The sequence below is a fragment of the Artemia sp. Qi Xiang Cuo genome, chromosome 13 (assembly GCF_049724085.1).
Source record: "Artemia sp. Qi Xiang Cuo chromosome 13, ASM4972408v1, whole genome shotgun sequence".
Classification (NCBI taxonomy): Eukaryota; Metazoa; Arthropoda; class Branchiopoda; order Anostraca; family Artemiidae; genus Artemia; species Artemia sp. Qi Xiang Cuo.
Window position 1 is genome coordinate 46,121,889 of NC_142806.1, and position 27,353 is coordinate 46,149,241.

Below are 27,353 nucleotides of genomic sequence, written 5' to 3' on the forward strand. Positions count from 1 at the left end.
AAAATGTCAAAAACAGATCAAACTCCTCTTTTTTAATAAACTTTACTCACAGTAGCCTACTGACAATCTTCATTTTTTGTTTGTTTGTTGTTTTTTTTATTGAAAAAGTGGCTATCCAAACATTCCAAAAGAAAAAGAACCATATACTCGAAATGACAGCTGAGAGCTTTTCAGAAAAATCTGAATTTCTTGTACTCCAAATCATCCGATTGGGTGAATTGGCGTTTCAGGATTTTATTGCTTGCAATATGAAAATGATACAAGTTTTTAAGTCAAATCTAAGACAGCCTCTGAGCATTTTAGCAAATTATCACCCAGCGTGTTACTATTATCAAATCAGTTATGCCACAACATGAGCCCACTCATTTTCTTTCATCAGTAGTTTTTAATGATCCTTCTAAACCTTGACTCTCGACTAAAAATAAAATTCTCGTTTCTTGTTTCTCACAAAAGTAGAGATTAGATTCTTTATCTGACATTCACACGAATAAAAAACACTTACATCCCCCCCGCAAAAAACTCTTAAAGTTTCAAATCTATCCCCCACAAGCGAGACAAATCGGGGAATATTCAACAAACTACTTATCAATTCTTCACCTTTGAATGAAACCTACTGACTGTATGCAATCTCTAAAATGAGAACTACTCACTTGTCTTCATGCTTAAAAGAAACACAACAGCATAAGCGCAATTGTAAACAATATCAAACAGTTCATGATAACGAACTGTAAGTAAGGAGCGACCCGGGGTAAATAGTAACCGAAACTCTAAATAACCGAATTTTGATACCAATAGATACATCAAAAGAATCAGATTTTTGTACTGATTTCAAATATAGTTTCAAATAAGTTTCATCAAGTTTAGTCTCACCCATCAAAAATTACGCGCCTGAGAAAATTTGCCTTATTTTCGAAAAAAGGGGGAAAAGCCCCCTAAAAGTCATAGAACTTTAATGAAAATCACACCATCAGATTCAGCGCATCAGAGAACCCTGATATAGAAGTTTCAAGCTCCTATCTGCAAAAATGTGGAATTTTGTATTTTTTGCCAGAAGAAAGATCACGGATGCGTGTTTATTTGTTTGTTTGTTTTTTGTTTTTTTTTCTCCCAGGGGTGATCGTATCGAACCAGTGGTCCTAGAATATCGCGGGACGGCTCTTTCAAATGGAAATTAAAAGTTTTAGTGCCCTTTTTAAGTGACAAAAAAATGGAGGGCAGCTAGGCCCCCTCCCAAGCTCATTATTTTCCCAAAGTCACCCGATCAAAATTTTGAGATAGCCATTTTGTTTAGCATCGTCGAAAATTACAATAGCTATTTCTTTGAGGTTGACTTAATCCCCCACAGTCCCCGGGGAAGGTTTGCAAGTTATGAGCTTTGCCCAATGTTTACATATAGTATTGGTAATTGAGAAGTATACAGAAGTTTTCAGGGGGATCTTTTTGGTAGTTGGGGGTGTGTCGGGTGTTACGTGGGAGGATCTTTCCATGTAGGAAGTTTTCATGGGGGAAGGGACATTACTATGAAGGGGGCGCCGGATTTCCCAGTATTATTTAAAAAAAGATCAGAAATTAAATCATAACAAAATTCAACTGATAGTAAGGAGCAACATCAAAATTTAAAACGAATAGAAATTAATACGTATATGATTGGGTTCGCCCCCTACTCATTACCTCACTCTTTACGCTGAAGTTTTTTTGTACTTTCATCAGAGCTATTTATTCTAATTAACGGTCTTTGTGGTTAAGGGGATATTCTTAAAGAATTAAAACAAAATTCGAACTTAGCGTAAAGTGAGGTATTGACTAGGGAGGCGAACCCCCCTAATATACGTAATAAAAATATACGAATATAGAAGTTTGTTACGTAAGTTAATTTGTACGTTACGATGCATTAACTCAAAATCGTTCAGAAATTAAATAAAAAAACAAATTTTTTTAACTGAAAGTAAGGAGCAACATTAAAACTTAAAACGAACAGAAATTACTCCGTATATGAAAGGGGCTGACCCCTCCTCAACCCCTCGCTCTTTATGCTAAAGTTTTTTATTGTTTAAAAAAACAAAGTTGTGAGACAGAGTCAACTTTTAGCGTAAATAGCGAGGAGTTGAGGAGGGGGCAGCCCCTTTCGTCGCTCCTTACTTTCAGTTAAAAAAACTTTTTGTTTTTATTTAATCGCTATCAGAAACCTAGTGACTGTCTTAATGAGAAGCAGTCGCTTCAGGTATCCGTTGTATAACATCGTGTGATTGTTTCCAGATAAGTGATTGGTTGAGAACTACGGTCACTTACCAATTATATAACAATATTTTAATCTGCCACCTGTAAACCTAGCTCCTGGCCATTGAGATATTCTGGACATCGGCAATGCGTGAGAATCTCAAAATATAAATAAATCTTACAGCTTTTCGTTTTTCTTCAATCCCCGCAATCGCCCTTAGATAAAAAAAAGTATTCAAGACAGTTCCGTCAGAAAATTATGCGAAAGCTTTAGATACAGATTTAAGTATAAATCTAGATAAACTTAAATCTGTTTCTAGATTTAAAAACAGATCCAAGTATAAATAAGAAAATCACCTGGTAACACAGTCTTCTCTTCGTATGGTATGTAATTGGCTAATAGTTTTGCACGCTTCTTCTCATATCCTTTTTGAGTAATATCACCTAAAAGCAAAAAAAAAAATTCAAAAACATCCAATTAAAAGTTTGAACTAAATAGCGAGCGTTAAATCACAGTTGTTCCACAATGTAGACGTATTAAACGCATGACAGCATAGACAATCTTAAATTTTGACATTTCTTGAATGAATTCTTGATGAAAAAAGTTCTCAAATCACTTTCAACGAAATGCAATTTTGTAGAAAAATATCATTGCTGGGAATAAATTATTAAGTAAGTAAGGGGTGAGTCCACCTAAGACAAGTCCAAGGGCCAGGCAATTTTTCAGGAAAACAACTTAAAATGCAAAAAGAACATCAATAAATTCGTGAAGCATAACTTTTCTAGAATCGCACGACCAATCAAATGGAAAATCTGATTTTGTTAAGCAGATGCTCATAACCGGCAGACTCATACGCCTCGGGTATACAAAATCTAAGTTACAGGGATGGCGATGGGTATGGAGGAAATTACCCCCTCCTACTTCCTAGATAAATCCTAAAAAGTGAATATAAAGATAAACTTCGGTAGAAGAGGGTAATACCCCCTTACTGGCAGGTCCCCTCATGGGAACACTTCCTAGCAATGAACATAATTTTGTGTGGATGGGTGTTCCTTGATATTATTTGAGCAGTCAGGTGAAATGGCTATTGGTCCGTATCGGATAACCAATTGGAGGTTGGGTTTCTGATTTCTCGAGATCTACTTACGCTTGCTAATGTTTCAAATACACTTTCACAACTAGTAAGAAAGTTACAATTCATCATAAGACTACTACTACTAACAACTCACCGCAGCACCAAGCCGCCTGAGGCCAACACAGCTACGCACGCTCCTCCTCCATCCCAATCTATTCAAAGCCTCCCTCTTTACACCCGACAACGAAGTTCCCATTTCCTTTAAATCTTTCTTTATGACGTCCTCCCACCTCAGACGAGGGTCATAAGAGTTTACTTAGAATCCCCTCCCTCCCTGTTTAGTTTTCAGAAAAAACAGCTACTACTACTACTAACAACAACTCATCGCAGCACCAAGCCGCCTGAGGCCAACACAGCTACGTACGCTCCTCCTCGATCCCAATCTATTCAAACTCTCCCTCTTTACACACTCCCAGGAAGTTCCTATATCATTTCAATCATTCCTTATAACATTCTCCCACCCCAACCACGGACGACCTGCTTTCCGTTTAGCCCTAGATGGTTGGCTTAAAAGGACAATCTTCGACAATCTGTCATCCTTCATCCGCAGAACGTGCCCTAGCCATCTCAATCATTCTCTCATTATAGCCCTAGAAAGCGGGATTTATCCACATTTCGTACAGCCTACTGTTTGAAATACGGTCAGTCAGCCGGATACCCAAAACAATCCGTAGGCAATTTCTTTGGAAAACATATATTCTTATAATAAGAAGCATCCCTCTTTACCTCCTCCCAAGGAGTTTTTACGTCCCTTGAATCTTTCTTAACGACATTCTTCCACCCCCACCGCGGAGGACCAGCTTTCGGGTTAGCCCTAGACGATTGGCCGGAAAGGACACTCCTCGATAATTTGTCATACTTTAGCCACATAACGTCCCCTAGCCATCTCAATCTTTGTTTCATTATAGCCCTAGAAAGCGGGATTGAACCGTACTTTTCGTACAGCCTACTGTTTGAAATACGGTCAGTCAGCCGGATACCCAAAACAATCCGTAGGCAATTTCTTTGGAAAACATATATTCTTATAATAAGAAAAAAACTGCAAAAAGACAGATATTTACAGGCGGCGAACAATTCTATAGTTGCAGAAATTCAACATTTTTCTTATATAAACGAAAGAGTGTTGCAGAAATATCTTTAAGGACGTAAAATTTCATCAACTGGATTTCAAAATTAGTAATTTTTAATTGCTAGAACTTGACAGTGAGTTCCAAATGAAGGTTCGATTCTTCCATACTAATTTCTCGCTACGAGCTGTGAGTTTCTACAAAATTATACATATTTTTCATATTAATTCGATACTTTATATCCTATATTTGGCTTATTCTACTTTGTTTTCTCCACAAACAAAGCAGATAAGAACAACGGGTAGCAGGGCCCAACAACAGCTAAGTTCGAGATAACTCAAAACCTCACAACAGTATTCGACCCAGGGTTCCACTTTTGAGAAAAAGGGCTAAAACTCGTTATTGCCAGTCTATAAGAAGAAGTATTTACCAAGAACAGAATGTGCAGGGCCAAATTAAAAGGACATCTCCTTTTCATCTGGCTATTTAAACTTTTTCGAAAAAAAAAATACAGAAGAAGACACAGAAAAAATACAGACAAAAAGATACAGAAAAAAAAAAAAAAAAAATACAGAATTCACAAAAGGAAGTAAAACATAGTTTATGGGAAAAAACCTACCTTTCTTTCTCCCTTTTTCAAAAACCAAAATATGACTGTAAAACTGTAAATGAACGTTTTTCATACCGTTTACGGAGGAATGTCAAAACGCTTCCCCTTGACCAGGGTATTGCAAGCGAAATGCACTTCAAGCATTTGGTAAAAGACGAAATTACCGTGAGTTTGCAAAGATTTGTGGAAAATTAATGCGATAATAAAAAGTAATTTGAAAGTGGTTAATTTTAAATTCTCTTCATGTTATAGATTCCCACTAATGAACTTTTGCTTTAAAAAAAAGTTGTGAGAATGCTCCATTTCAAAACACTAATGTAACGCACCTAGGCATATTCAACTGTGGAGGTAAAGAAATTCATAATAAAGCCAAGAAGTCTAGGGATAAAGAACCATAAAAAATAGCCAAAGAACCATTAAAACATTTTATCCACAGCTTATAATCCAATACAAAGCGAGCAAACTTACATGACTGATTTTGAAGAAGCAATTGCGACAGTTGAGCAGACCTCCTTTCACTGCCATATAAACAAGGAGAACTCGGAGCACTATTATTATCCAAAATCATTTGACTAAACTTAGCGGGTCTTCTCCAGCCAGGCTTACTCCCATGATTAACACTTAAATTCGTATTTGTGACCACTTCAGGATCTACACGGCGCCAACTAAGTTTCTGGCGTCTTTTTTTATTTTTATTGCTCTCTCGTTCGAGTGTTTCGAAAATAAAACATGCCGCCCCAAATTTCCCTTCATTTGGTGTTGCTCTTTCAACGGTCATTGCGACAGTTGTTTCTGTGTTCTCTGAGACATCTTCGAAATCACTAGCACTATCACTAATTTCATAAAAGCTATCGTCACTTTCTATATTAATGTCCATATATTCTCCTTCTTCGTCCCAATCTTGAAAGCTCCTATTTCCACGGGATCCAGTTCCACAATCGTTCCCAATCCCCGATGTACAAGTGCTGCTTCTATCTTGGGAAGTTAAACTAGAATCATTTGATGTCTTTCTTTTCTGATATTCCCTATTTGCTCTTCTCGTCGGAGGTATAAAAAGAAGGGGATCGAACACAGTAGGTGGTGTTAATCTAGGTCGTTTTATCACAACTTGATATGCTTCCTTGTCTTTGTTCACATTTTGAAGAGTAGCGAGCTCTTCCCATCGATCAAGATATACAGAAGAATTATATTTTATCTTGAGACCTTCACAATCTGACTGATGATCATCATCAAAGTCACTGCTAAGTCTATCATTTTCTTCCTTAAATTCTCCTGGGAAAGCTGCACCGTCTGGTGATCCTCTAGATGTTGGTCTTTTTTCTGGACCACTTACATCCTTTGCGTGTACTACACTTGGTAGTTCGCCGAGAACTCTATAAACTTTCGGCAAATTTTTATTTTCACTGAATATTTCCGTAACACAAGGCTTGTTTGTTTTATTTGTTCTAGAACTCAAACTAAAATCTCCTTTGAATAGACTAGAAAATGAAAATCTATTTGGTAGCGTCAAAATAACTGAGGTGGCCCGAGTCAATTTTTTCAAAGAATCATTTTTCTGTTCTGTCAATTTGTCACGGCGACTTAAGCTACCACTGGCACTCCGTGGCCTTTTAAAATCCTCAATTGAATCATTTAATGGTATAAGGAAACGTCCAGAAGAAAAATCTACCTTCACGTTACAAACAGCGTCTAAGCTTTTGGCTGCTCTTAATGGTTTGTGACAAGAATTGGGTTTGCGCAGTCCGTGTGAAGTCACAACATCGAAATGGGCCGATTTTGGCAAAAACCGGTCAGGAGTAAAATATGATTTTTGATCCTGAGACTCAACATTACTTTTGGACTGAAGCCATTCATTGTAATTGACTAAATTCCCTTGTCGAATAGGACTTGACAAACGAACACGAGGCAGATGATATTCGTCACCAGTATTGGGTACACTATCCCCATGCGAACAAGTTCTTCGTCCACCAATCATTTTTAAAACATCACACCAGACTCACAATTATGACTGATAAAAAAAAACTGTCGCTGCTAAGGTGTCGGCCTAAAAACCAAATCCTCGAGCTTAATCAAAAAGAAAATGTGGACCACTAATTGGTCAGGAAACGCCTCTAGTGCACAGCCGATAAACATTGGACAAGAGTATCTGACGAAAAAAACAAAATAAAAAAAACAGGGAACTTGAATAATGAGTTAAAAATGGACAAACTATGCATAGTTAACTTATAACTGATTCTTCCTTTCTAGAAACATCAAAAGATCTTAACAATTAAAAAAAATTGTTCATAGCGTTGATTTTTGGTTAGTCATTACATATCTAATTTACATTACAATATCCAGTGGCCGGCGTTTACCCCATCAGAAAATATCCCCCAAAACCCCCATCGAAAAATCATCCCTCGGAAAAGACCCCCCTCCCCCGGCTGGCCAGTCTCCAATCATTTCGGCTTGGAAAAAAAGGACTTGAACTCTCAATTGCTGATCTAATTAGTACCCTTTGAAATGTATGCGACCATGAGGTAGAGGTGTGGATAATGAAGGGGCAGTCCCCCTCCAATACGGAATGAATTCTGTTCATTTGTGTTTGATGTTACTTTTTACTTTCATATTAACAGCGTAGACTAAATATATTTCCAGAAATCATAAGGGGGTAAATATCAATTACAAATTTTTTATATGCTTTTTACAGTTTCTTCTGTACCCCCCCCCCCCCCCAAACAAAAATCCTGGTTACGGCCCTGGGGATTATGTATCCATTCTCCCCTCGTCTCTCCCTTAGAACTAATTCTGTATTTATCTAAAATGAGAGCTGGGACGTTTTGGCATTAAATGCACCCTTAGAGGTATTTCCCTGCCTCCCAAACTACGAAATAATCAGAGAACCCCACTGTAGAATTTTAAGTGCCTTTTTTAAGTTTTGTAATCTGTCCATTGCTTTAATTTTAATTACTTTAATTCACAGATAGTATTTGTTATTGGAAAACATACAGTTATTTTTAGTAGGGGTTTTCTGCAGGGGGGGGGGAGGAGTGCCTGAGGGAAATTTCAATTGGGGATTAAATTGTTGGAAATAATTTCCTTTCGTCTAGGATCTGTTTTCCGCGGGGGTATTTCCCGTGGGGGGTAATTTTTTAGGGGGGGGGATAAACACCTAGAATCCAATATCCACACCTCTTAATGGCAAATGCCAGATTGGTGTCACCGACTCACCACTCATTAACTGTTTTTTGAATAAAATCTCAGTTCTTAGAAAAAGAAAGAGAATAACCGTAAACCTTAATGGGTTATTATTTTAATCCATTAGGATTAAAACAACTTTAATTTTAGGGGTGTTAGGGGTTTGGTCCTGTATTTAAGAGAATTGTCATGCAGTAAAAAATGGAAAAGGAATATCATAGGCAGCGCAATAGCGCTGCCTAAGTAAAGAACGATGTTGGCACAATGTATTTTTTTTTTTGGGGGGGGGGGTTCCATACCAGGGCACTTCGTATTGAAGGAGTTGAAACTTCGAAAAGGGCAAGTTTGTTTTCATCTGTCAAAGCTCAGCTTCACACACGCCTTTGAGGGTTTTCAAGAGCGGCAATGAGCTTTTCAGGGGATATTGTCCACCCTTACCCCCAAGCCACACGCATGCAATTTACGTACTTCAAATTTTACCTCAATGAACGTATCTACCCCTCTTTCAATATCTTTGTGAGACTTTTAAACAACAACAAAAAATTTGCGAAATAAATATTTTTTCGGCAACATTAGAAGCATCAAATCTAAGCATACTTGTACTAAAGCACTCAAATCTTGGGTGTCAAAGACCCAAAGGATTCTCTCTGAGAATAATCTTTAAGTTTCTCCCATGTCTATAAAACCCCGTCATTTGAATACAATTTTCAAAAAGGCTATAAATTACTGTTGGTTCAAAAAGCCATGACATTTGGCATCAGTATCCTTAAAAGCTAATTATTTTCAATCTAATTTTGAAAAGTACATGCTTATTTTTATCAATGACAGCTTCTTGTCGAAATGCACATGGCAGAGAAGAAGTATATTTTTCATGTGTCAGTTTCTTAGTCTGAATCTTTATATTTTAGCCATCTTTAAAATTGACAACCTCTTAGTTCCGATTGTACCTTTAACATAAGTAATACATTGAATAGAATAAATGATAAAAATTTGATAAACAAGAACCAGCTGGGTCGAAATGAGGACGAGATATATCTAACTACACAATGGACACGATAAACTCTACATTCAAAATGATTATTACAATTGATTTTTGCAATTTTTGGCGTTCAATGGGCAACAACAATTACTGAGTTGCGTTCAAAAGCGCTTATTGAAACATATTCAATTAGTTATTTGCTTATTGTGCTTCAAAGCTCAATGAGCTGCAATGCGTTCTTTCTTAGATAGATTATATATAAAAAAGCAAGTTTTTTTTTAACTGAAAGTAAGGAGCGACATTAAAACTTAAAACGAACAGAAATTATTCCGTATATGAAAGGGACTGTCCCCTCCTCAACGACTAGCTCTTTACGCTAAAGTTCGACTCTGTCTCACAACTTTACTTTATAAAACAATAAAAGACTTTAGCGTAAAGAGCGAGGCACTGAGGAGGGGACAGTCCCTTTTATATACGGAATAATTTCTATTCGTTTTAAGTTTTAATGCCGCTCCTTACTTACAGTTAAAAAAAAACTTTAAAATAGCTTTTTTTATTTAATTTCCGAGCGTTTTTAAATTAATGCAGGTTTTGATTTCGGCTCACCGTACATGAATAATTAAAACGAAATTTGCATATTAATTTTACTCGTTTTTGGCTAAATGGCTTTCTCAAAAGTTCTTAAATTTTATTTACGAACGTTTTTATTAGTAATAAATACACGTAACTTACGAACTAACTTACGTAACGAACTTCTATATTCATATATTTTTATTACGTATATTTGGGGGGTTCGCCCCCCCCCTAGTCAATACCTCACTACGCTAAAGTTCGATTTTTTTTCAATTCTTTAAAAATGGCCCCTTAATCACTAAGGCCGTTAATTAGAATAAATACCTCTTATGAAAGTACTAAAAAAAAAAATAGCGTAAAGAGCGAGATGTTGACTAGGGGACGAACCCAATCATATACGTAATAGTTTCTGTTCGTTTTAAGATTTGATGTTGAAAAGTTTTTCAGTTGAAAACTTGTTGTTTTTTTTATTTAATTTCTGATCGTTTTTTAAATAATGCTGGAAAATCTGGCGTACCCTTCATAGCAATGTCCCTTCCCCCATGAAAACTTCCACAATTAATTGCAATTAATTACAGTAAGATACAGTGAACATGAGACCAGTGTATACTCATTTAGCACACTTTCGAAAATCCCCACCATTTTGCTTCACCGATTAGGATTATTCGCCTTGCCGCCGGAAAGTAATAGTAGATGATGAATTTTATACTCAATGCTTTCAAAATAAAAAGAAGGAAAGCGAAAACAAGGCTTTCGGCTACAATTTCACTGAATATGGAATGACATCGGAGTCGATGCATTCTTGCCTCCGCAATAATTGTATGTTTGGTTATTAAATGAGAAGTGCTCGCCATTTATTGCTTTACTTCTATACTGTTTTTACTCCAAGCGATCAATAAAACTTAGTAAAAACGTCAAGTGTTCGCGTTTAACAAATTCAAGTTGCTTATTTTATTGTCTTAGGCTGGGTTTAAACACCCATCACAAAGAAACCTAGGTCAAAAATTAAAAAAAAAGAGTACCCCCCCCCCCTGGGGGGGATTCAATCACAGGCAAAACTTGACCCAAGGAGTAACGGATATATGGAATTTTTACTTCAAAAAAAGAGATTAAACAATATACCAGTATTCTATGATATTTAATCTAACTACATTTTCTGCAAGATCAGCTTCGCAGTAAATAGCACCACTCTACAAGCAAAAAGATGCTCCTTGTAGATTCCTTAGTACACACGGGTCCGTTTATTTTTTTTTTCCTGACCCAAAACAGTTCACCGATGACAGACAGTAGAAACCGACACCAAATCGGTCCCACATATCCCCTAAAACGCAGAAACAAAAAAAATGGATTGAGCAAAACCGTTTACAGTGCTCAGTTACGGCTCTTCTGAAGGAAACGTGTTAATCAAATAAATGTTGTACCGTTAGATTTTTTATTCTATGCTCCTGTTCCAATATAATAGTAGTAATCCTGAAAACGCACTTATAAGTTTATATAATAGTAATAAGTATATAATAGTTTAGAAACAAACTTCGGCTATACATTTGCAAGTCAGGGGGGGTGGAGGTAAAGCATAGCATATATTAAATATGTAACCTAACCTAGGTACCTTTTCTCCCTTAACCCCGAAAAACTAAAGTTTTAAAATTTTCGATGTTATGACAGTTCGAGAATCTGACGAATTTTTTTGTCGATATTATGACGGATTTTGTACTGCTCCAGACAGTTCGACGTTATGACGCCTTCCCGTCAACTCTTATCTTCATCTGTCATCAGAGTTGCCCCCACGGTCAGTTCCTAAAGTGCTACTATTGCCCAAATTTGTGTGGTACACGGCGATTTTCAGTGCTACAGTCGATTTTTTTTGTACGCGTCGTGGCTTGCGCTACGACACGCGCAAGGGTCGTATAAGTGTACATATATTAGTTCTTAAGTCGATCTTTTAATCTTTTTTAATGAAAAGGAAAAAAGAAGCTTATCAGAGCGCAGAATGGGAAAATGTACACGCACACGCATATCCCGTATTTAGATTATTGTCATGCATAAAAAATCTTCTGACACATATTTTAATGCGAGTCACATTATGTAATTGCATTTTATATGTCTATATTTTCAATTTGGTCATATAAGAGAAAAAGTGCTAAATAACTACATTCAATGTAGCACGTGCTACAGTGCTACACATGAATAAATAGTGCAAAAATAGCGCTTTCGTGCTACAGGTGGCAGCCCTGTCTGAGATTGAATGCAATATTTACCAAAATATAAATTTGAAAAGGATTTTAAAAAGTGGATAGCAATGGAAGATAACATGGCAATATAACTAATAGAAACAAGCCTCATATTAAAAATTAATTGTTTTAGTTGTTTCTTATAGTTTTTTATAAACTCCTAATGCTATATCTTTGACCATAACGGGTGGGGAGGGGTGCATTGCCATGGAAACAATTACTATATTGAAAAGGGTGGTAAAATAAGAGATCCACTGGTTCTACTTTTGTTTTCTTTTAGTTTTTTTTTAGAAGAGCCCTAACTCTGCACTATTAGGCCTACCACAAAACGTTGAAAGGTAGCCTCTTGTGTGCTGCTTTAACACCCAGATAAGGTTTATAGTGACCAGGATCAGTGGGTCAATTTAAGAAAATGTTGGGGAGGATATGTTTTTCAAAATCTAAAGGGGGGGGCATTTTGAAAGTCCAATTTTTCAAGTAAAATACCGACAAAGCCTTTTTTCAATGAAAATACCAAAAAAAGTATTATTTTAAGATCTAGAAGGAAGTGGGGGCAAAAGATCTTGCCCAAACCGATGCCCCCTGTCCCCTTCATTTGATTCCGCTAACTAGGATGCTTTTTATCGTATATGATTGATATGTGAGTACATATTACAACTAAAATTAATTTTCCGGTTCAATCCTTCATTTAAGTTTTAAAACAAATGTCTCTGCTAATAGATTTTTAAGGGCTGAGTTGAATTATTTCAACCCATGCGTCGACCCGTCATAAAGCAGGAATGGGCGCTAGGTGACAGATGGATCTTGACAGATGGTGCAAAAACAGCCGTTCTTGGCTGAAAACTTAGGGCTGTGAACCAAGAGTATGTTTCTATAAATGACAGCACCTATGCCGTCAAAGCATAAAATACATATTGAAGAGTTTCCGGGCTTGAATCCCCACGTTTAAGAACGAAAAATCACAGTGAAATACGCAGTTGTTTGCTACGTGCTAGCTTAAACATCCATAAAAATATTCTTTTCAATAATTAAGGTTCCCTAGATCAAAATGTCGTTCAACCTTACGAAAGGCGGATTCTGGTTCAAATTCTACTCCGTTTATTTTTTTTGCTACTATGGGAAAAAAAAATAAAAAAAAGCCCGCAAACCTTGTGGAATACCGCATAATGTCGCTTTGATTACGACTATTAGTAGAAACTGCTCTATTTTTCTTTCTTCTGTTGTTGAAAGGAAAAGCATGTCAATAAATAAAGTATTGCTCAAATTTGTGCTAGCACATCTAGCCACTAAAGTCGCGAGAATTCAAATTATTCAACCACAGAGAGACAATTGTAAAAGAAAAGTGAAGTTGTTTACCTTATTTTTTTTCGAATAACTGGAAATACACTTGATTCATCAATTAAAACTTGACACTGTCATAATGCTACTATATATTAGTTCAAGAGTGCCCACGTGAGAAGATAATGAGGATGTCCCCCTGACAAGGCAAAAACTAATACTCTAAATGAAAACACAATTTCACTGACAAAATATTTTTTTTTAACCCGTTCTCCCTTGGAAAAGGACACAACCCCCTGAAAACATGCTTTAATGGTTTTATTTATTCAAGAAAATCGGATAAATTTGCGTCGTTTGCTATAGCAATAATTTACTGCAAGTCTTCAAAAATTTTCTTCTTTAAACGATTAAAGCTCCTTTGAAAGAAATTTACGGACGATCCTCGGGATCGCTCCTACTTGCGGCTTATTTCCCGTGCGATTTGAACGACGCATGAAAAATTGTCGATAAACAACCTTGCACTTATCATAAACAATCAGCATTTTTCTTTTAAGGCATTATTTTCTTCAACAAATCAACAAGTTCTGAGCTTTTAGACTTCATAGTGTTACGGGGAAGTTTATATTGAAGTGTATTTTGTTGACTTTATTGATTGAAATAAATTGATTGATTGATTGATAATGAAATTATAAATGAAAAATTGATATACTGTTTTTGTTGTTGTGTTTCATTTTTTGTACAAAAAATCGGTATAATTGTAACACCAAAAAACTTAAGGTCTATTTTCAGCCGACAAGAGTACCCTTTTTTTGTACAGTTTTTGTTGAAGGAAATTTTGTTGCACGTAATTCAAACTTGGCAGCCAATTCAAAAACAGTTAGTAAATTCTGTCGCAAAAACATTATAAAGCCAATAAAGCTAATATACTGCTCTCAAACTATGTTAGACGTATTCATTTGTGTTCAATGGATGATTCAATTGTCTCACGAAATGGGTAAACCGATTACCAATAGGAATATGTTAGACAACGCAGATAGTTGGACCTACAGTACACCTCTTCCAAAAAAATCAGATCCCTCCTGCAAGAAAAAATTAGTTGACCCCTGAAATTTCGAAAATTTTGCAATTACTCTTGATAATCTTACATTGAAGACTATAAACATAACCAATCAATAAAATTATAAGCTGGACTATAGTGTGTGACTAAACAGACCAATTAGGAACCAAGCCATTTTGACAGAAAAGTATCGCCTGCTTTTAACATTAGGTTTTCAAATCACTCTGCCGTAATTTATCACTTGAGGAGATACTGATAATTCCGCCTCCTCGTGACAATAAATTTAGCTTTGAAAATTATGAACTTGGTCCTCGGCTAAACCTTAGCAGTGATAGTTGTGGTCCTTCGAACTAACATTCTCTTCGAATTATCCCGTAAGAGTTCTCATTTTGTACACAGTATCCGAAACCTACTAAGCTGTCTTCACTATAGTTGACAGATAACTAAGACTGTCAGATTCAGCTTCAGCATCAAGACCACACATTTCTGGAGGCGGAACTTAATTCACAGCGCAACTAAGAACACACCTCTATTTTTGAGTATATGAAAACTATTATTTTGCAGAAGTTAATCTTCTGCAACACAATAGTGACACAGAGTACCGTGAGACATATTTCTGCGTTTTCTCAATACTTGTCAAAATAGTTAATCTTCGACTTTTGTTTTAATATATAGCACACTCGCGGAAGTTAGTCATACCGCCCACTAATCTCGGGTTAAATATAGAAGTTTATTTCAGCCAACGTGTTATTTCACGGGTTCAATTACGTAGTCTCAAGGAATGCAGCTTTTTATGGTTACGTTTTGGGAATATATATATATATATATATATATATATATATATATATATATATATATATATATATATATATATATATATATATATATATATATATATATATATATATATATATATATATATATATATATATATATATATATATATATATCTATATTCATTTTTTTTGCTGATGACCTAGTTATTTTTGCTATTAGCCATTTCAGACTCAATAGGCTATTGAATATTTCAGACTACCTGATTTATTGTTGACTACAGATATTTGTGTTGTTCTTTTCAAGAACTATGGTTAATAGAACTACTAACTGACGATGCAGAGATTAATCGGGACCAAAAATATGGGATTTGCTTACAATCAGTATCGAGACAATATTCTGATTCCCGAAAAGATTACTCCATATATGCAGACGGTCTCTTTTAAGGGGCGAGTTTATCATAACCCAGGAAAACCTGAATTCACACGAAAATACTAAGGAATCGGAAGAAATAGAATATTCCTTCCGGAAGAAATAGAATAAGTCTGGGAGAGCTAAAAAGAATTCCATATGTACGTGGCTCAGCTCCACCAGATGAAAATGGCGGAGATACACAATCAACTAGTATACTTGCTAAGAATCGGCACCTTCAGGCGATATATGCTCCCATCGCAGTTTTCACAACATTTTTTTTTTACCTTGCTCTTAGTGTAATTGTTGCTACAAAAATCGCACCATAACTGACTTGATCCATTCATACGATTACAACTCCAGTAATTGCGGTAACTGCATCGTCCTAGTACTTAAGTTTGCTATCATGGCCGCTCTAAGATCAACCTCGGGGGCTTTAATCTTGGTCACTATATTTTCTATCTGAGTTCAAAATTCTATCCCGGCCAGTGTCAAACTAAATTGTTCCTTTCATGATTTAAGTCTGTTGGAAGTATCCTTCACTGAAGTGTTTTTTTCGCATTGAATTCTAGTTGATTGTCTCTTGGCTAGTTTTATATTTTTTTCAGGCATTTCTCTAACACTCAACACTTGTTCACAACCCCGAGCTCCTCTGGTCCACCCCCTGACATTCTTTAATTTTTGTGGGAGGGGGGGGGGCACTTTGTCGTTTTCTTCAGTTTTGCCAATAAAAACACCTAAAAATGCTTTTTCAATGAAAATACTCCCCAGAAGGCATTTTTCAAAATCTAGGGGGGAAATCTTGGAGCCGCCAACTGACGCCACCTGGCTTAAGTAGCGACAAGTAGATTGTGGAACTGCCTGTATTGTTAAAATGTATTCTTTACACATTATGATTTTAGCTGTTTCGGTAGTTAATTCACTCAATTTAAGGTGTTCACAAATTGCATATGCTTACACGCGACTTTATCACGTATTCAGCATGACCGGAAATGTGGTGAGTCAACTTGTCTGTAAGAATTACAAATCACAAAAACAGTCCTTTCTTCAATGAATTCGCTGATGTAGCCAGGGGGGAGTCGATTTTTCAATTTAGGAATAAAACAAGGCAATGAGGTACCACATGCGATTATTTCAAACAAGGTGGTTCGACCCTACTCAGTAAGTTCATTTAAATATAAGGAATAGGTGTCTTGGGTAAATCGAGCAATTCTACGGTTGGAAAAAAAGATCCTATACCTAAAATAGTACTACTAAATTGCCTGCAAGGTGGTAAAAAGGCTAGACGCCAAACATAAGGCTGGCTTGCAAGGGAAAGGGAGCCATTTTTAGTAATCACACACGCGAGGTACCGCGCGAAAAAAGTGGCAGAAACTGTGCCAAGGTTGGTAGAAACTATGCCAGGTGTGGCGGGGCTGTGCGGCTCACGTGTTGTTCTGAGATGTACATCAGGTAGTGGAAAGTGGACGCCAACTCGCTGGGAAGAGAATATAAAGAATGACCTGATACAATAGGAAAGCTCACGAGATGTGTCCAAAGCCCAAGTTTTGAAAAGGATGGGATGGAGGAGGAGTGGTTAACAATATTCCAGGCTCAGATGGCTTAACACCCTCCAAAGAGAGTTCCCAAGGGATGCCACCCCTGCTTTGATTAGAAGATATAGATTAACTTCTTGCAAGATGAGGTTTTCAAGTCTTCCTTAAAAGCTCTAACTTTCAACCTCACATTATAAAGTACATTCAAACTCTAATTGATGTAAACATTCCATTAATACATGAATTTGTCATTATCTTCCCCTTGACTAGTCATAGTAAACATCAAAATAAATAATTCATCAAAAGCCCTATCATAAATACAGAGTGGTAAAGATACCTCCTTCGAGCTATGTTCATATTTTTGCACTCGAGATGTATAATTTGACATCCTTTGGATTATTTACTCAGGTTTCAATTACTCACTACAAATAAGAAAAAAACTTAATTACTTGTTTGGAAAAAATAACTTTGAGGACCAAAGGGAACAAATTGTACCCCTTCAAAAAAAATAATAAAAAGTATAGGATGCTGTACTTAATCACAAATAAAATAAAAAGCTTTTTTGGCAAAAATATCTTTTTTCTTCCGCAGCTTTACCATACTGGAAAAATGGTCTGCAGACATTTTTGGAAAAATCTAGATAAACGATACTTGATGAATAAATTCTGGACTTCGTCCATAGATGCAGGATCAGGAAACACTAGCGTAGACAGGAGGGTTTTGGAGGCCGAAATGTAAACATTATAAGAACATGTAATTTTTATTACTATTTTTGGTGGCGTTAGGGCTGCCTGAGTTGAGAGCAGCGTCCCTTCCATGGATTTTTCCTCAGCCACTTTCTATAGAAGGGCTGGTCGTAGAAACTTGACAGAGAGCTCATTCCGTTGGAAATAGAAAATTCTAGTGCCTATTTTAACAGTTGGAAGCGATTAGAGGGCAGCAGAGCTTCAATTAAGATAAAAAAAGGAAATAAGCCTGGTTGTATTGATTCATGAGGTCGTATTTTTCTATTGTTTTACGAAAACAATACATATCTTTTTTTACTAAATAAATAACCTTGAAATACATAGATTTAAACAAACAAACAATTACAATGAGATATCAAACAGTTCGTGGTAACGAACTGTAAGTAAGGAGCGACCCGGCTCAATGGTAACCGAAACTCTAAAAAACGGAATTTTGGTACCAATAGAGATACATCAAAAGAATCAGATTTTAATTCTGATTTCAAATATAATAAGTGTCATCAAGTTTAATCTTACCCATCAAAAGTTACGCGCCTGAGAAAATTTGGCTGATTTTCGAAAAAGGGGGAAATACCCCCTAAAAGTTATAAAACCTTAATGAAAATCACACCATCATATTCAACGTATCAGAGAACTCTACTGTAGAGGTTTCAAGCTCCTATCTACAAAAAAGTGGAATTTTGCATTTTTTTCCAGAAGAAAGATCACGGGTGCGTGTTTATTTGTTTTTTTTTTTTTTTTTTTTTCTCAGTGGTAATTGTATTGACACAGTTGTCCTATAATTTCGTAGGAGGGCTCATTGGAACGGAAATTAAAAGTTCTTTTGCCTTTTTTAAGTGACCAAAAAAATGGAGGGCAACTAGGCCCCCTCCCACGCTCATTTTTTCTGTCACCCAATTAAAATTTTGAGATAGCCATTTTGTTCAGCATAGTCAAAAATCTAATAAATATGTCTTTTACGATGACTTAATCCCCCACAGTTCCCAGGGGAAGAGCTGCAAGTTATGAACTTTGCCCATTGCTTAGGCTACATATTGTATTGGTTATTGGGAAGACATTTTCAGGAAGAATTTTTTCTGGGGGGGGGGGGGGCTGGAGGCGGGGGTTACTCGGGAGAATCTTTCCGTGGAGGATGTTTCTATGGGGTAAGGGACATTTCTATGAAGGGGGCGCCGGTTTTCCAAGCATTATTTAAAAAACGATCAGAAATTAAATTAAAAAACAAGTTTTTTCAACTGAAAGTAAGAAGCAACATTAGAACTTAAAATGAAAAGAAATTATTACGTATATGAGGGGGTTCTACCCCAAGTCAATACCTCGCTCTTTACGCTACAGTTTTTTTTAGTGCTTTCAAAAGAACTATCTATTATAATTAAACGGCCTTTGTGATTCAGGGGTTTGTGAATTAAAATTTTTTTTAACTTTTAACTTAAAGAGCGTGGTATTGACTAAGGGGAGAACCCCATCATATACGTAATAACATATACGTAATAAAAAAAAACAATTAAAAAGAACAAGCGATACGGCTCAATAGTAATCGAAACTTTTAAAAACGGAACTTTGATGTCAATAATTGTATCAAAAGAATGGGCTTATAATGCTGATTCTAAATATATGAATTTTATTAAGTTTAGTATTACTCACTAAAGGCTACGAGCCTGAGAAAATTGACCTGATTTTTTAAAGAGGGGGGAAAAATCCCCTAAAAGTGAAAAAATTTTAATGAAAAACACACCGTCAGATTCAGCGTATCAGAAAACCCTATTACATAGGTTTCAAGATCATATCTTCAAAAATCTGCAACTTTGTATTTTTTGCCAGAAGAAAAATATACGAATATAGAGGTTCGTTACGTAAGTTAATTTGTAAATCACGTCAGAACCAAATTTAGATACAGCCATTTAGCAAAAGAAAAGTAAAATTTTTATGCAAATTTTGTTTACTTATTCAATGACGGCGAGCCAAAATAAAAGCTGCATTAACTAAAAAACGATCAGAAATTAAATAAAAAAAACAAGTTTTTTAAACTGAAAGTAAGGTGCGACATTAAAACTTAAAAAGAACAGAAATTATTCCGTATATTAAAAGCGCTGTCCCCTCCTCACCGCCTCTCTATTTACGTTGAAGTTTGACTCTTTCTCACAGCTTTATTTTTAAAAACACAAAAAAAACTCAGCGTAAAGAGTGAGGCGTTGTGGATGGGACAGTCTATTTCATATACGTACCAATTTCTGTGCGTTTTATGTTTTGATGTCGCTCCTTACTTTCAGATAAGAAAACTTGTTTTTTTTTATTTAATAACATAAAAGATCATTTTAATACAGTGTATATTCAAGATGTCAATAGGATGGGGGCAGAATGGCTTCAGCTCTAGATAACACCTTTACACAGATTTTCAATTCAGATAAACAGTAATACCTCGCCCCATCGGCCAAAATTCATTAGTTAAACTGCTTTTAAAAATTTATTGCAGAAAACAATTGCTAATCAAAATTTTAACAAAATAATCAAATTTTGTCCAAAACTTGGACAGTAATCCAAAATTTGTATTCATAAACAGAAAAACTGAACTAACTTACAGACATATTTAACATTAAGCAATAATATAGCTATGTCAATTATAAAAGAACAGGAAATTACTTTAAAAGTTGTTTTCCAAAAAAGAAGTTTTTTGAAAAAAATCATATAGCCATTTTAAACCTAAGACAAACAGAAATGAAGTCATAATAGCTAAAAATTAAAACGAATGGAAATTACCATCAATAGATTGATGAAACCCAATATCAGCAGAAACTATAATCAAATAAAAAGATAACAGAAAGGCCTACTGCTATAGATGGAACAATGAATCCTAAAACGATCTGAAATAAAAAATTTTAATCTATTTAATCTTAAAACAAACAGAAATTATCACAAACAGGTTTAGGGCTACCACCCCATAAACTTTCTAAAGGCCATAGCACTTTACTGAAAACATGATGTACTTTAAACATTTTCTCTTTTATAACTATACATTGAAAAACCAAAATTCTTGAGACGAAATTCTCCACGCCCATCATTCCCCCAAACACGTCCAATCAGAATTTTGAGATAGCCATTTTGTTTAGCGTAGTTGATTTCGAGATAGAAAATGTGTTTTTGAGGAGGAGACTCCCCAAAAACCCTCAGAGCAAGGGTTTTAAGTTATGCCCAGGGGGCATCTAAGGTTTTTATATAAGGCGTTGTCGTAGAAACGTCAAAAAAGCCTCATTTGATTGGAAATTCAAAGGGCTAGTGCTCTTTTTAATTGTCTAAAGTGATTGGAGGGCAACTAGCCCACCGCCCCACGCCCATCTTTTCCCCAAATGCATCCAATCAAAATTGTGAGATAGACATTTTGTTTAACGTATTTGATTTCCAGATAGAAAATAGATTTTTGAGGAGGACACTCCCCCACAACCCTCAGGGCAAGGGTTTTAAGTTATGCCCTGGGGGCATATAAAGTTTTTATTGAAGGCGCTGTCGTAGAAACTTCAAAATAGGCTCATTCAATTGGAAATTCAAAGGGCTAGTGCCCTCTTTAATAGTCGAAAGTGATTGGAGGGCAACTAGCCCCCCACGCCCATCAGTCCCCCAAACACATCCAATCAGAATTTTGAGATAGCCATTTTGTTCAGCGTAGTTGATTTCCAGATAGAAAATGTGTTTTTAAGGAGGACACTCCCCCACAACGCTAAAGGGCAAGGGTTTTAAGTTATGCCCTGGGAGCATATTAGGTTTTTATAGAAGGCGTTGTCGTAGAAATTTCCAAACAGGCTCATTCGATTGGATATTCAAAGGGCTAGTGCCATTTTTAATAGTCGAAAGTGATTGGAGGTCAAATAGCCCCCCCCCCCCACGCCCATCAGTTCACCAAACACATCCAATCAAAATTTTGAGATAGCCATTTTGTTCAGCGTAGTTGATTTTCAGATAGAAAATATATTTTTGAGGAGGAAACTCCCCCACAAACCTCAGAGCAAAGGTTTTAAGTTATGTCCTGGGGGCATATAAGGTTTTTATAGAAGGCGTTATCGTAGAAACTTCAAAATATTCTCATTCGATTTGGAATTCAAAGGGCTAGTGCCCTTTTTAATAGATGAAAGGGATTGGAGGGCAACTAGCCCCCCACGCCTATCATTCCCCCAAACACATCCAATCAGAATTTTAAGATAGCCATTTTGTTCAGCGTAGGATAGGCATTTTGTTCAGGCAGATAGAAAATATGTTTTTTAGGAGGACACTCCCCCACAACCCTCAGGGCAAGGGTTTAAAGTTATGCCCTGGGGGCATATAAGGTTTTTATAAGAAGGCGTTGTCGTAAAAACTTCAAAACAGGCTCATTCGTTTGGAAATTATAAGGGCTAGTTCCCTTCTTAATAGTCGAAAGTAATTGGAAGGCATCTAGCCCCCCCACGCCCATCATTCCCCCAAACAGAATCAATGAAAGATTTGATATAGCCATTTTGTTAAACGTAGTTGATTTCCCCATAGAGAATATGTTCTTGAGGAGGACTCTCCCCAACAGCCCAGGCAAGGGTTTTAAGTTATGTCCTGGGGTATATAAAGTTTTTATAGAAGGCGTAGCCATAAAAATTTAAAAAAGGACTCATTTAATTGTAAACTCAGAGGGATTCTGGCCTTTTTAATTTTTTAAATTGAAGGGTGGGCCAAGAGCCCCCCACGTCCATCATTCACCCAAACACATCCAATCAAAATTTTGAGATAGCCATTTTTTTAGCTTAGGCTAGTTAATTTTCAGATAGAAAATATGATTTTGAGAAGGACACTCCCCTACAACCCTCAGGGCAAGGGTTTTAAGTTATGCCCTGGGAGCATATAAGGTTTTTATAGAAGGCGTTGTCGTAGAAACATAAAAAAGGCTAATTTGATTGGAAATTCCAAGGGATAGTGCCCTTTTTAATAGTCGAAAGTGATTGGAGGGCAAACAGCCCCCCCCCACGCCCATCATTCCCCCAAACACATCCAATCAAAATTTTGAGATAGCCATTTTGTTCAGCGTGGTTGATTTCCAAATAGAAAATATGTTTTTGAGGAGGACACTCTCCCACAACCCTCAGCGCAAGGGTTTTAAGTTGTGCCCAGAGGGCATATCATGTTTTTATAGAAGGCGTTGTTGTAGAAACTTCAAAAACAGCTCATTTGTTTGGAAATTCAAAGGGCTAGTGCCCTTTTTAATAGTCGAAAGTTATGGAGGGCAACTAGTCCCCCCAATGCCCATCATTCCCCCAAACACATCCAATAAACATTTTGAGATAGCCTTTTTGTTCAGCGTAGTTGATTTACGTATAGAAAATATGTTTTTGAGGAGGGTACTCCACCACAGTCCTCAGGGTAAGGGTTTTAAGTTATGCCCTGGGGGCATATAAGGTTTTAAAGAAGGTGTTATCGTAGAAACTTCAGAAAGGGGCTCATTCGATTTGAAATTCAAAGGACTAGTGCTCTTTTTAATAGTCAAAAGTTATTAGTGATATTTTTTGTTGTTGTTGTTTAGACTAGGGCACATCGTATCAAAGGAGTTGTCGTGGGAACTTCGAAAGGGGCTCATTTGATTGGAAATAGAAAGGGCTGATGCCCTTTTTAATAGTCGAAACGGGTTGGAGAGAACCTAATCCCCTTTCCACTCCCACCCATCCGTTTTTCCATTGTGTTTAAAAAATAAATGTTGCCGTAAGAATAAATCAAAATGTACTGTGATAATGCTAATTCCCAATAAGGCATCTCAGCAGTATCCCAAGAACGACTGAGGGTATTATGTTCAAACTTTCGGGGCTACTTCTGCTCTTAAAATTTAACCAAATCAAAATAGTGTAAGTGTATCCAAGCTATCAAAGAAAGTAAACAGATTTGTTTGCGAATGGTATCAAGTTTTCCATTTAAGGCCAACTAGAGGAGGTATGAAACTAAGTTAAACAGTACTATTTGTGTCCAGATTTTTAAAAGGGTGTATGTTGTTAAAAATTGCTGAAAACTTTTCTCCAGCATACAAATAGCAGGCTAAACTATAAAGTCTTAAAAAACGAAAAGATTTAAAGTGTTATTTTCTCTTTCCCTGAAAAGACTATGTCAACATAAAACGAACAGAAATTAATTAAAAAAACTTTTTCCACAAAATAAGTTTTTCAAAGAAAAGTAAAGAACTCCATTAAACAAAAATGAGCAAAAGTAAAATCAAATAATCTACCAAGCGTGAAACTACCACAAATCAGCATCGATAAATAAATGAAACCCAAAACGAACAGAAATTACAATAAATAACCATGTCAAACTCAAATCAACATAAGTTGGGCGCAAAACCCCTATGCCTTTCCAAGACCAGAACAAAATTTGCACTTTACTGAAAAAATACAAATGAATGTGCATTGTCAGTTTAATACATACATATACTGATATTTAGTAATCAAAATGCATAGGCCTAGGCTATGTACAAAAGTTTGCTGATCTTGTGGGTGTATCCATTTTTTTGGTACCATTACAGAACCACATCTAATCAGATAGAAATGCAGTAATAGCAAATATAGGTACTATTGAATATCCCAACCAACAATTTCTCAATAAAATGGTTGATACCATGACAATGTGCCCTCCACCCTAATGATCCAATGTATAGTTCTAACTACTATGTTTCTCTGTTGATTTTCCCTTCTTGACTTGTTAAATTTCTTTACTAATGGGTATTTGAGTGCTTAATCCACCAACAACATTATTTCACTGCAAAACAGTTGAGATCAGTTGAGTAAATATATCATCTAAAAATTATTTAAGAATGTGGATAACAATGGAGGGAAACATGAATATTTGATTAATGAAAACATGCTCCATATTATAAAGAAAGAGTTTCACTATTTATAGTGTTTTCTTATAGTTCTGTCAAGTAAGGTACCAAGTCCCAGTAATTGGAGAGCTAATCACCCTTTCAACAGTTAAATCACAGTAAAATCTTTGTTAAACCAATTTAAAGTGAATGGTGTCACCCATTAGATTTGTCTAAATTTTCTTAATAAGAATGTGATTAAAATATTTGGAAAGAACAAAAAAAGAACTAGGAACTTTGGAAAGAACTAAGTAATGGAATAAAATGTTATCAGTTTAGTGGTTGACCACTTCTAAAGGAAACAGGTTAAATAAATAAAACCATCATTATATTCTTTAATTTATGCCCTATCCAAATTTCATTGTTGCTTTTTTGACAATGCCCCCCAACCAACTCCTCTTGACAGTCCCAGATATAGCCTTAGGATATACAAAAACTAAAAGAAAACTTTGACACAATGGCATTCTTACTTTATAATATGCAGAATGTTCTTATTAATCAGGTTTATTATGTTTCCTTGCATTGTCCTCCACATTTTCAAATCATTTTAGATAAAAATTTATATCCATAATCCTACTGTTAGACTATTACTAAGGCAAAGCTAAATTTTGGGAAAGTTCTAGTTAAGGGGCTTCTTGCTATTTTGGAAGGTGGTTGAGTTATGTGAATGATACTTTCAGAAATGGATCCAGGGCCTAAAATATAGCCTGGGAATGTGTTTGAAGCTACCCTTTCAACTATTTCCTCATTTCCAGGGCCTAAATTATTTCATTGATGACAGGTCTAAATACCTACCTAAACTTGGACAAAAAAAAACATTTTACCTTAATTTTGGATTTTTAATCTCTTTTTCATTGGCAGTGGTTCTTGAAATGCTACTAAACTTCTACTTCAGCTACTTTAGGCTGTCTTGGAAAGGGGATAGGTTAGGAAAATGAAACTTTCAGGGATGGATCTACAGGCTAAAGTATGTCCCAGGAAGGTATTTTGAAGCACCTACCTACTCTTGTTCTCCCTCTAGAAGGTCCTGAAATTTGCCAACAGGACCTATTGAAAATTTCACAAAACAACATTTTAAATTAATTTTCAGTTATCAGTTTCTTTTCTCTGGTTTTAGTTCTGAAAATGCAATTCCTGTTATTTGAGTAGAGTGTTAATCTATGCTTTGGTTTTTTTTTTATTTAGGAAATGTATTTGTATAGGCTATCTTTATAAAGCTTATAAATTGGGATTGAGCAATGTTGTGAAGCCAAAAACAATTTCATTTAAGAAGATCTATTTTGCAAGCTTTCACTTTTATAACAGACAGATTTTTAATGGTCACAACCCTTTTGAGAGAGAAGCAGTGAGAGGTACTGGGACATACTTTAGCCTGTAGAGTTTAAACTTACCTCTCATTTACATAAGAAATAAAATTTACCCCCACCCCCCTAATGTGCAAGCCTAGACCGGGGCAGGGACAGATCTAGGGGGTGGTTTTAGGGACATATCTGCCCTCTCCAGTCTTAAAATTAATTAATGACATTAATTCATTTTTGACATTAAAAATGCCAGATATGTCCCTAAAATAATGTGCAAATATATTGCCTACACAGAATTGGTATATAGCCTATAGGGGTGGGGGTGAAATTCATTTCCAACAAAGATGATTATGAATAATGAAAAATGTATCAAAGTTTTGGTAAATTTCTACCAAATCATATTATTGAGTTAGGAATAAAGTGAATACACCATTTGATACCTTTTTTTTATGCTGATTACAAATAGCCTATAATAATCATTTCTATCGGAAATGAATTTCAGTTCCCCCCCCTATATTTGCCAATTCAGGGTTAGGTTGTAGAAATATATACCCTGAATTGGCATATAGGGGGGGGGGCTGAAATTCATTTCCAATATAAATGATTACTATATTTGTAGGCTAATCAGCATAAAAAAGGGCATTAAGTAGTATATTCACTTTATGCGTAAGTCAATAATATGATTTGGTAGAAATTTACCAAAATTTCAATGGAGGAGCCAAATGTTTACCCCCCCTTTCCCAAACACTAATTCTGTATCCGCCCCTGGACTTCGGGTGGCTAAACCAGTTGTAAATAACCTGCATTTCAGCTGCAACTTACCTTCACTAAGTTCAAGGTCAAGTTCTGCCAATATTAGCTTTATGTCCTCAGGAAGATTTGATAAGTAATCCATAATCAAATCAAATTAATCCACTGAAAACAAAAGATATACATTTAAAGATTGTAAACAAATACATGTGGCGCATAGATCATCCCATAGATAGTTTTTAATATAGATGGCGATGATTGAGCCTATTTCATATTTTAAATTTTAAAGGATTCCTTTTACGGCGACTAAGTAAACACTGAAACACTGATTGACAGTATGAGAGGACGTGGTATATGAAGCAACAAAAGTTTCTTGTATTGAAAAGTGTGCAGCAAAATCATCAATCCGACAGGTGCCAGACCAAATCAGCTTCATTTCTTTAAAAAAGCAGATAAAATTTGGTGGAACTAAATACTTAAAACAGTTGCAGAAGTAAAGAAGAAGGCCAGAAACCAATTTCAAAAACATTCTTGTTCTGAATCAATTTTGATATGAGCAAAACCAATTGTGAAGAAGTCACAATTGACATGGAACTGAGACCAAAACGATTGACATGGAAGGAATTTTCTTCTGAATTTAACTCAACTGTTCAATCGA

General features: G+C 35.9%; 1 protein-coding gene across 3 annotated transcripts in view; it reads right to left on the bottom strand.

Annotated features, from left to right (window-relative positions):
• Positions 1-26,884, bottom strand: part of DIP2 (disco-interacting protein 2) — a 298,193-nt gene extending 271,309 nt beyond the window's left edge. Inside the window, exons 1-3 of one of the 3 annotated variants that reach the window (XM_089099547.1) lie at positions 14,681-14,716; positions 5,499-7,038; positions 2,575-2,661 (exon numbers count right to left, since the gene is read on the bottom strand). In XM_089099547.1, coding sequence (XP_088955673.1) covers positions 2,575-2,661; positions 5,499-7,005 — 1,594 coding nt within the window. In that variant the 5' untranslated portion in view covers positions 7,006-7,038; positions 14,681-14,716. The other 2 variants (XM_089099546.1, XM_089099548.1) reach the window with 2 other exon arrangements.
• Between the last annotated feature and the right edge of the window lie 469 nt (positions 26,885-27,353).